Source organism: Muntiacus reevesi, chromosome 6 (genome assembly GCF_963930625.1).
Source record: "Muntiacus reevesi chromosome 6, mMunRee1.1, whole genome shotgun sequence".
NCBI classification, from domain to species: domain Eukaryota; kingdom Metazoa; phylum Chordata; class Mammalia; order Artiodactyla; family Cervidae; genus Muntiacus; species Muntiacus reevesi.
In genome coordinates, this window is record NC_089254.1 from 107354401 (window position 1) to 107365415 (window position 11015).

Below are 11015 nucleotides of genomic sequence, written 5' to 3' on the forward strand. Positions count from 1 at the left end.
TTCAGGCCTGTGCTGACATTATCTCACCTGATGGCTATTCCCCCACGCCGTGGCCAGAAAGGCAAGTCTGCCTGGGATCCCTCAGTAGCTGGTGGAGGCCAAAGGAGGCAGGTGATACAGCAGGCACCATGGGGCAGATCCAGGGGGACCCCATAAATCTGCCCTTCTCGAGTCCCTGTGAGCCAGCCAGCTCAGAGGAGTGGCTATTGCAGACAGCATCCAATAACGCAGGCCTGCATATTTTTAATGTGAGCACAGGGTTTGGACAGTCTGGAGGGGGCCTCAGGAGACCCCCCCTCCCCCAGAGGAGTATATATCATTTGCCATGAGTCCTAGCTCTCTCTCCATCAGATGTCACTTGGCCACCTGGTCCGTCTGCCTCTGCTGAGGGAATGACAGCACTCCGTGTGGAGTTGGGCCTCCTGCTGAGGGGACCACCTCGGCCTGAATCCATTCAACTCAGTCCCGAGTTCCAGGCGCTGTGAGCAGTGGGCTGGTGTCCCCTAGGGTCTGGAGCATCTGCTTTCAGACTCTCTCAACAGGCAGTGGACATCTGGAAGGAAAGCGGTGGATTCAGAGAGGTCCGGTGGTCTGGGGAGTTCTGTCTAGGGCCCTGCCCCCACATTTATCTTGCCTCCAACACATTTCCACCCCCACCCCCCCGGCCCCCAGCGACTGGGGTGGTCCGCAGAGCTTCGGGCTCACCTAGTAGAGCACGTCCTCGAAATCCAGCTGCAGATAGCGGAGCAGGCGCGGCGGCAGGGGCAGGCGGGGCAGGGCGTCGGGCAGGCAGGCCGCCAGGTGGGCACGGAGCGCACAGCGGCTGAGATGCTGCAGCGATCTGGGCTGCCTCACCAGGGCGAAGAGGGAGGAGTAGAAACGACGGTGCTTCTGGGGGCAGAACGAGGGGCTCAGGGGGAGCCCTGGGCAGGGGGCACCTGCTTCTAAAGTGGGGGAGGGGCAGTGGGAGTCTCCAGGAGCCTCTTAGAAGTCAGGAGCATTTCAGGTATTCACTCTGAGTTTTCTTTTTCTTAGTAACCTCTGTGGGGGCAGAAAGGGGGGGCCCACAGGGCTTCCCTTTAGGAGCTGGAAGTCTCTTGGGGCAGGCTGGGTGACTGTGTGTTCTGGGTCCAAGAATCTGACCTGCAGAGTTTCAGGAGGCACCAGGCCCATGGCGTCCTCAGGAAGCTTCACGACACTGTAGGTGTTCATCAGGACCTCAATGGTCCGCGGGGACGTGCACCAGCGCTCCAGCACCTGCAGGGGGCAGAGCTGCGTCAGTGCTCCAGGGGTTACCACATGTGGCTGGTACCAGGCCGAACAGGCCCGGTGACCAGACAGCCAAGAAACAGCTATTGTGGTTTGAACTATGTCCCCCAAGAGATATGCTGATGTCCTGATCCCAGTACCTAGAAATGTGACCTACATAGAAATAGGGTCTTTGCAGATGTAATCAAGGTAAACATGAGGTCATTAGGGTGGGTCCTAATCCAACATGACTGCTGTCTTCATAAGAGAAAACGGACACATAAGGAGAATGTCACGTGATGATGGAGGCAGAGACTGGAGTGATGTGCCCACAAGCCAAGGCACACCAAGGATTGTGGACCACCACCGACGTTAGGAGACAGGCCTGGCACAGATTCTCCTTCTGAGCTTCTGGAAGGAGCCAACCCTACCTACACTTGGGTTTTTCGAATGTCCAGCCTCCAGAACTGAAAAGGAATACATCTCTATTGTTTTAAGCCTCCCACTTTGCAGTACTTTGTTATGGCCATGACAGGAAACCAATACAATAGCTAGCATTTCTACTGTGCATAATTTATGCCAGATATTTTCTTAGCACTTTACGTGTGTTGACAATTCTCAGCCCTGCAGGGATGGACTATTGTTGTCCCCATTTTACAGACAAGGGAAGCTGAGGCACAGAGAAGTAACTTGCCCGAGTTGTGGTTGCAGCCATCCAAGCCCAAGCCTGGCGGTGTGCTCTTTGCCCTCAACTACTACCTCATCCTGCTCTCCTGTCTGCCTCTACAAGGCTCTGTGCTGCACCTTCCTGGGTGGGAAAGGGGTCCCTGACCTGCGGCTGGAGCTCCTGAGCAGACAGAAAGATCAATCACGTATAAGGCAGAACCCACTGGTGCCAGGGGAGGGATGGAGACAGGGCAGGAGTGCTGGGTGGTCCAGGAGGGATTCACAGAGAGGCAAACTTGGGCTGTAAAGGCGAGGAGAGCATTTAAAAAGAAGAAAAGGGGCCAGCAGACACCGGATGTGGGAGTGGGCCTAGGATCAAGCTGCAGCCGGATTCATTCTTTCATTCTTCCTTTAACATATATTTACTGAGGGTCACTCTGGGCCCCGCACTGGGGGACCCAGCCGTGAGGAGGAGACACAGGTCCTTGTCAGCTGGTAGCTTCTCTTTCTGAAGGAAGACTCGGGATTTCCCAGTGTTTAAGAATGCACCTTGCAATGCAGGGGACGCGGGTTTGCTTCCTGGTCAGGGAAGTAAGATCCCACATACTGCAGGGCAAGTAAGCCCGCGTGCTCCAAGAACACATGTGCCTCAACAAGAGAGCCCGTGCATTGCAATGACTGAGCCAGCACACAACTAGAGAATGCATGCACGACAAAAGATCCCACATGGTGCAATGAAGATCCTGCATGCCACAAGACCCGACGCAAATAAAAAAACATTAAAACAAAAAAGAAGGAACATACAACACATAAATAGCCACTTACGTATATGTCGCTACAAAGAATATAGGCTCAGGGGCTAAGTGCAGTCAGGAGGGCACGGTCCTAGATGGGTGGTCAAGAAAGGCCTGTCTGAGGAGGTGGCCTGTGCTATGAGGGGCGAGCCATGCTGAGAGGAAGCTTGTGCTGGGCCACCGTCCCCACAGTCAGAAAGTCAGCCGTGCACAGCTCGGAAATACCCGGAACCATCATCTGCTCCATGCCTACATGTGATACATGGAAGCCAAATCGTGCTCAGCCACTCTGTCTCTTACTGTTTCTCAGGCCGTGGCCCTGGACCTTTCGTAACATCTGAGAACAGGTGAGTGCGGTCTCTCGGGCAGCATTCCTGAATGTAACCCCCTCCCGCTGTGTGCACTTGCATGTAACACTAGGGTCTCTAACACCCCTGCCTGCAAGGAGAGGAGACCTTTCTGCCTGGCAGGCTGGGAGTGCTGCATGTGCTGGATGTTACCGGGCAGTGGGAGCAGATGGAAGGCCTTGTCCAGGGAGAAAGCATCTCATACACCGGAGGCCCTCTGCTTCTGTCCCTGCATCTGGGCAGTGCTTACCGGAATCGCCCCAGCTCATCTGCCTGGAGCAGGCTTTTTGGTCTCACTCCTCCTTAGAGCTTTGGGCTGGTTATGTATAACTTTCCTGTATCTTACCTGCTGCTACTGCCTGCTGTTTATGCCAGTCTCTCTGCCCTTCCCAGGCCACTCTGGGAGTCCTGCCTCTGCCCTCCACCTGGAATACCTGTATCTTCCTCCTCCATCTCTCCAAGCTCTGCCCATCCCAGGTCCCGCCCTCTCTAGGAAGCCTCCCGCAGCTATTCTAACCTGCAGCACTCCATCCCTTGTCTAAAGATCCCCTACATTGGGATCATGCCCAACAGCTTCACGCGTGTTTTCATCTACATTATTTAACTTTAGAACAGTACTGGCTAACTGGCATGGAGCAGTGTCTCCAGGTTAGGCCTTATCCAAAGGGCTTGAAATATGTGACTCATTTGTTCTCACACCAACCTGTGAAGCAGGCATACTGTTACATCCCTATTGTAAAGATGAGGAAAACAGAACTGGAGAGGTTTAAGCAACTTGCTGATGGTCACACAGGTAGTGTCCTTGGCTCCAAAGCCTATGTTCTCAGTTGCCATCTCCCTCACGGGGTTGTTGGGAGGACTGCAGGAATCCATGCAGCAGGTAACACATCTTGGAACAGGTCTGGAGCGGGGTCAGGGCTGTGTTTGTTTCTACTGTTCCCACTAAGTTTAGGTCAAGACTGTATCACACACAGGGAACATGGGTTCAAAGAATCCCAGGACTTGCCTAGAGTCCCATGAACAAGCATCGCAGCCAGACCCTGCTTCCAGTCTGAGCACCCAGACCAGTATGGTGGCTTCTGCAGGACTGGCTGGGGGCTGACAGTGGTCACCGGTGGGCCAGGGAGAAGCTCTGTGCTGGAGGACAGGCACCCCAGCCAACCCCGGAGCAGCTGCATGTTGTGGGAGACGAACGCCAACTGTTTGATCACCTGGGAGGCTGTGGAGCCCAGAAGAAGGGACACAGGGGGCACTTTGCTGTGCTGGCCTGTCCCCAGGGCAGTGAGAACAGAATAGGGCTGCAGGGGTGGGCAGTGGCGTCCCAGAATATCCGTTCGCTGCTCTGCCTTCTCTTCCCACCCCCTCCCCAAAGGGGAATCATTAGCTGTCAGAGCCACTGTCAGATTACCGGGAATTGCTCCTCTCCTAATTATCTGGTGTTAATAGGAGATTAATTAGTGTTAATTGTTGATTTTCTTGTATTTTCCCAAAGGGGAGACCAATCTGCCGAACTCTCGGGCTGTTTAATTATTTGGCCTTGCTTAGGAATCTACACAGATGCTTCTAGGTTTATGAGTGAAGGGGAGAGGTGGGGATAGCAGGGGAGTGTCCAGGACTGGGTGGGGCTGGATGGTTCAAGCCCAGAGGCAGGGCCAGGGACCTGCAGGCAGCCTGCTGCCCTACACCCATCCTGACCCAGCCCCTCGGAGAACCAGGGTCCCCACCCCCGGGCCCAGCATCCTCCGCGATATTATATAGCCCTCTCCAGACACAGCACAGCGTGGACAGGGTCCTCTGCCAGGGCATTGGTAGCACAGCCTGACCCCGCCTCGGGGATATTAATGTTAAATATAAGGCAGAGATAGGAAATTGACAGTGAGTGTGTTTTCTTTGGTGCCAGCGTAACAGCTGCTGGTGTCCCTGGTGCACGTTCTGCTAAGCTCTCACGTCTATCTGCAGATGGTCAGGAGGCCTTGAAGCTCAAGACCAGGCTTATCACTCTGCCCTGGGCCAATGTTTCCTGTGACTGGAGTTTCTCTCTGAACGGGTCCCACTGCCAGAGGGAGCTTCCTAAACGTTTCATTCATCCGCTCTCTCCCCTGAGAAAGAAACTAGCCCTTTTGGCCCACATTCGACCTGACTCCTCCTGTCTTTTCAGATCCTTTAGAGTCCGGCCCCTCCGCCCTCGGTTCACATTCATCCCCACGCACGTATACACTCACGCACATGCAAGCACGTGTATAGGCGCGGCACGCAGTGGATATCCATGTGCGCAGGCGCACAAGCATCGTTCCCCACCTCCTGCTGGCGGTGTGCGGTGTGCGCCCTGCTGGGCTGGGCTTTCTCGTCGAATAAAAGACAAAGTACTGGCCCCCGTCCGGAGCTACCTGCGTCCACAGCAAGCTGGCACACCGGCCGGGTCTCCCCACACCCCCACCCCGCCCTCGCGGCCCTCCTTCCGGCCCCAGCCGGTACCTTGGGGAGAGCCCCGGGCCACACGCGGACGGCACCGTGGTTGAGCAGCGCGCGCACCGTGCGCTCTGGGCTCTGGGCCAGGGCTGCAGCGGGGCCCTGCAGCGCGCAGTGCAGGGCCGTATGTCCCCCGTAGTCCATGGCGTTGGCGCCGACGCCGCGGGACAGGAGTAGCTCCACGACGTCCGCGTGGCCGCGGCGACAGGCCAAATGCAGGGGCCGCTGCCTGTCCTGGTCAGCGGCGTCGGCGTCGGCCCCGGCCGAGAGCAGCAGGCGGCACAGCTGGAGGCAGCGGGCCGTGGTGGCCTCGGCGTCGGCGGGGGACGTGCAGCGGGCATCACAGGCGGCCAGCAGCGGGGTCCAACCTTCGGCATCTCGGGCATCGGGGCAGGCCCCGCGTCTCAGGAGGAGGTCCGCCAGCTCCACGTGGCCCAGCCGGGCGGCCACATGCAGAGGGGTCTCCTCCTCCTCCTCCGACCGACCATCCACTTTCGCCCCAAACCTCAGGAGCAGCTCCGCGCACCTAGTAAGGGCAAGACAGCCGTGGGGAAGGAAGACGGTGGTGCAGACCTTCATCCCTGCATGATTGCTGGTGTGAGCAAAGCAAACCTGGGGGGCACCCTTGGGTGGCCCTGGCGCTGTCTGCCCGTCCATTTCCGGCCTGCCTGGCACTAAGATCCTGGCGACATTCTGCAGCATCTCTAGTGCCCTCTCTCAAGCCCCATGCTCTCAGCCAGAGAAGTGCCCTAAACCCTGGATGGGAGCCAAGGCGCCAGCAGCCCTTGTTCAGTTAGAACAGGTGCCTTCTGTGGGCACCACGTGCCCTGACTTTGTTCATCCCCAGGGCAGGTTCAGATGAGGAAACTGAGGCCCTGAGGGTGGAGGGTCTTGGCGGGTTCACATAGCCAGTGAGGGAAGAGCTGGCATTCAGGTCCAGGGGCAGCAGCATGGTTGGAGGGCTCTGCATGCTGGGACTGGAATGGGGAGGGGCCTGGAAGTGGGCACCCATGGAAATTGGTGGGAGAAAGACAACAAAACCAAAATTAGCCAGCCAGTTTTGCTGCAAGATGGTCCTCTCAGAAGATTGTGTATTACTATTACTGCAAGGACCTGTGACACGAATTCAGGGCTAAGGGAGCTCAGTCTCTTTGAGCTCTAGCAGAGCTGTAGAAAGGGGATAATTGCTAATACCTAGACCCAAGAGGTTGTTGAGAGTGGCGTATGAGACAATGCCTGAAAAACTATCAGTTAAGAGTTCAAAACAGCAATGGGCAGTGGAAGTGGGTGGTATAGATGGTGATGGATCATGGGGCTTATTATATTATCCTGTCCACCTTTCTACAGGTTTGAAATTCTCCAGAATGATTAAAAAATATTTACTTATTGATTATCTATTGGCTGAGCTGGATCTTAGTTGCTGCATGCAGGATCTTTAAGTTGCGGTATGCAAACTCTTAGTTACGGCACGTGGGATTCCCTGACCAGGGATCAAACCCGGGCCCTCTGCATTGGGAGCACAGAGTCTTAGCCAACGGATCACCAGGGAAGTCCCTCCATAATAATTTTTAAAATATGTGTACTTAATCAAGGGGCTTCCTTGGTGGTTCAGATGGTAAAGAATCTGCCTGCAGTGTACGGGACCAGGGTTCGATCCATGGGTCAGGAAGATCTGCTGGAGAAGGGAATGGCTACCCATTCCACTATTCTTGCCTGGAGAATCCCATGGACAGGCCTGGCGGGCTACAGTCTATGGGATTGCAAAGAGTCAGACAGGACTGAGCAACTAACACTTTCCCTTTGCTTTTTTTAAAAAAAGGAATGATTATCACCAAGTGTGATCTCAGGGAGCCTGGGCTGGAACACAGAGACTTCACTAAAAATGTGGGACTTCACAGAAAGGCATCGTCCGATTCTGTGGCCACCAGCCACATGTGGCCGCCAAGCACTTACTGGATGGCTAGTCCTGACTGAGATGTGCTGTAAGTGCAAACTACACACCAATTTCGAAGACTTGGTACAAAAAAAGAATGTAAAATATCTCATATATTCTTTTTATATTGGTTCCATGTTGAAATGATAACATTGTGGATATATTGTGTTAATTAAAATATATTATTAAAATTAATTTCATTTGATTCACAGATATTTATATGCTCATGTTCATGGCAGCATCATTCACAATAGCCAGAACATGGAAGCAACCTACATGTTGCTTCCTACTTGAGGCAACCTTCCTATGTCATGCAACCTACATGATGACTACAAGCAGTCATCAATAGATGACTGGATAAATAAAATATGACACATTCCATGGAATATTATTCAAGCCTTTAAAAGACAAGGACATTCTGTTACTTGCTACAACCTGGATGAATCTGAGGACATTATGCTAAATGAAATAAGCCAGTCACAACAGGACAGATACTGTATTATTCCACTCATTAGAGGTATGGAGACCATTTCAATTCATAGAGTCCAAAAGTAGAGGGTAGTTGCCAGGGGCTCAGGGGAGGGGTGGGGAGTTATTTTTCAAAGGATACATACAGAATTTCAGTCTTGTAAGATTTAAAACGTTCAGGGGTTAGATGGTCCTGCTGGTTGCACTACTGTGTGAATGTACTTAGTGCTACTGAACTGGACACTGAGTACCAGTTAAGATGGTAAATTTTATGTTACATGTAATTTAAAAATGAATTTCACCTGTTTCTTTTTCATATCAATTAAAAGGCACTTGCTCCTTGAAAGCAAAACTATGATAAACGTAGACAGTGTATTAAAAAGCAGAGACATCACTTTGCCGACAAAGGTCCTCATATAGTCAGAGCTATGGTTTTTCCAGTAGTCATGTATGGATGTGAGAGTTGGACCATAAAGAAGGCTGAACTCCAAAGAACTGATACTTTCGAACTGTGGTGCTGTTGAGAGTCCCTTGGACTCCAAGGATATCAAACCAGTCAACCCTATAGGAAATAAACCTTGAATATTTACTGGAAGGACAGATACTGAAGCTGAAGCTCCAATACCTTGGTCACCTGATGTGAAGAGCCTACTCATTGGAAAAGACCCTGATGCTGGGAAAGATTGAAGGCAGGAGGAGAAGGGGATGATAGAGGATGAGATGGTTGGATGGCATCACCGACTCAATGGACATGAGTCTAAGCAAGCTCTGGGAGACAATGAAAGACAGGGAAGCCTGGCCTGCTGCAGTCCATGGGGTCGCAAAGAGTCAGACACCAGTTAGCAACTGAACAACAACAACAGAAAATTTTAAATTACACATGTGAACCATGGTATGTTTCTACTGGACCATGCTGTCGTAGATACATCTTCAAACATAATATAAGTGAGTCAATAGAATTCTCTGAAGGCTGATGAGGTTAACAGGAGGGAGAAGGCCCAAAAAGGGGAGCCCAAGGATCAAAAATTTGGTGCCATTCGAAAATTGGCAGGTGTTTAGTCAGTAGAGAGAAGACCTCTGTTGTATGTACAGTTAGTACATAGATTTGCCTAGTTTTCCTTTGCTGGGATTCCAGACTCATCAAAAAATTATGAGAACTTACTCTCGAAAGCCCCCGACACATAGGCATAATTATTTGGGTCACTGTAAATGAATACCCTCTACGGTAAATAATATAGGGTCACATTTGGGTATAGCCATCCGTTTCTTGTGAGTTTGGTTAATTGGGTTCGGTCCCTGAGCCCACTGATCTAAGGGTGCCTGACAACATGGAAATGCCGGACCTGCCAAGTTGCGAACCAGACCCTGCTCTCAAGGACAACCAGAGGCTCCAACTGGTGGTCTTCCGTCCTCTACAGCCTGTCTGGATGACTGGCCAGTCAGTTCCCTGAGGGCAGGATCGGGCCTTAGTTACAGGGCCATGTACTGTACTTATTAGCACAGTGCCTGGGACGTAGGCTAAGCTCAGAAAAATGAAAACCTTAACCACCTCCCCATGATGGATCCACAGCTTCCTCAATGCCGGCCATGCAGCCAGGCCCTGCCACAGCCCTCCTCCCGCACTGGGAAAGCAGAAACCGTTCCAAGCACGAGCCATCCTAAAGTCCACTCCGACCAGCTCACTGGACCTGCCAGGCCCAGACAGGCCCCCTCACCCTCCCTGCAGCTGTCTCTGCCTCTCCGGGGTGCTTGGGGTGAGGGGTCACTCACTCGAGGCTGCCAGCCCCCCCGCAGAGGTGCAAGGGGCGCCTCCCGTCCTGGTCAGGGATGTTGGGGTCGGCTCCCGCCACCAGGAGCACGTGGACGCAGGCGGCGTGGCCCGCGGCACAGGCCTCATGCAGGGCGGTCCGGCCCCCGGGGGCACCGTCAGGCCTTGCCCGCCGCCTCAGCAGCAGCCGCAGGATTTCCACGTGGCCCCGGCTGGCCGCCACGTGCAGAGGGGTGGTCAGCTCCTCTTCATAGGTCAGCGACCAGAGTCCTAGGGAGAGACGGGGACACAGGGTCTCAGAGCCTGGGCAGAGGCAAAGAGCTGCCAGGCAACAGGGTGGGCGGAGGTGGCAGATGCCAGGAAGCCAGAGCCCAGAGCTCCTTCCCAGGCTTCCCTCCCACCCCCTGCTTGGAGCCCCGACTCCCCCGTCCCGTGACCCTGGCCCATACTCAGAGCGCGGATGTTGAAGCGGAAATCTCTCCATCGCTCTGGGTCGCTGGTATCAAAGATGGAATCCGGAGCCAGGCCATTGCTGGAGTCGGCCAGGATGCGGGAGACGGAGCCCACGTCCCCGGCCAGCACCGCCCGCCAGAAGGCCAGGGCAGGTCCCGAGGCCGTGCGGGTGACGATGGGTCCCGGGCCAGAGTCCGGGGACCCTCCGCGGGGCTTCTCCACCAGCCTGGCACAGAGGGCGTGTCTGTCACCAGGGGGCTCGCCCTGCCCCCTGCATTCTTCTGGGGACCAGCTCATGAGGGCAGGGTGTGAGCAGGGCTGGGGGGGGTTTCGAGGGAGGGGAGGCGGGGGCCCAAGAGGAGGAGGAGGGGGACGGGCCAGCGTCTCTGGGTCCTCGGCGTCTCTGAGCCTGAGCTGGCCACTCACTGGGCTTCAGCAGGAGCTATTCTGGGCTCCGCATGACTTGTCTCCTGGGCCAAGGTTTAGGCAAGCCTCGGGCTGGGAGGGAAACAGCGCTGGGGCCCGCTCCTTGTCCTCAAGCGCTGGGTGCCACCACGCCCAGACCCCCTGCCCTCAGCCCCCGCCGGCCGCCCCTCACCCCTCTGGCGGCTGCTCCAGCGAGGCTCCGCCGCCCGGCTCTCCAGCAGCAGGTCGGCCGTGCTATGCGGGGGGAACAGCTCCTGCAGCCGCGCCAGGTCTCCCGTGTACAGGGCGTTCTGCAGCGCCATGTCCGGGCACAGCAGCGGCCGGGGCCCAGGGCGCTCCCGGGCCGCGTGGGACTGGGCCCCCCACACCCGGTCAGCCGGGGCCGAGGGGAGGCACCCCAGACGGTGTCCCCGCTGGGGAGGCGAGCTCCTGTTCCCGGGCAT

At 55.0% G+C, this 11015-nt stretch overlaps 1 protein-coding gene across 3 annotated transcripts; it reads right to left on the minus strand.

The window, feature by feature from the left end:
- Positions 1-227: 227 nt before the first annotated feature.
- Positions 228-11015, minus strand: ASB10 (ankyrin repeat and SOCS box containing 10). Of its 3 annotated transcripts, none has more exons than XM_065938947.1 (6): positions 10745-11015; positions 9696-9963; positions 5531-6050; positions 1144-1257; positions 706-891; positions 228-553 (listed from the first exon to the last, which is right to left on the minus strand). In XM_065938947.1, exons 1-5 carry the CDS (start codon positions 11013-11015, stop codon positions 706-708), a joined length of 1359 nt encoding a protein of 452 aa, XP_065795019.1. In that variant the 3' UTR covers positions 228-553. The 3 variants fall into 3 exon arrangements, with proteins under 3 accessions (XP_065795019.1, XP_065795018.1, XP_065795020.1); XM_065938946.1 differs by lacking the exon at positions 10745-11015 and adding an exon at positions 10143-10475; XM_065938948.1 differs by lacking the exons at positions 228-553; positions 706-891; positions 10745-11015 and adding exons at positions 2740-2799; positions 10143-10475 and having other exon boundaries at positions 1168-1257.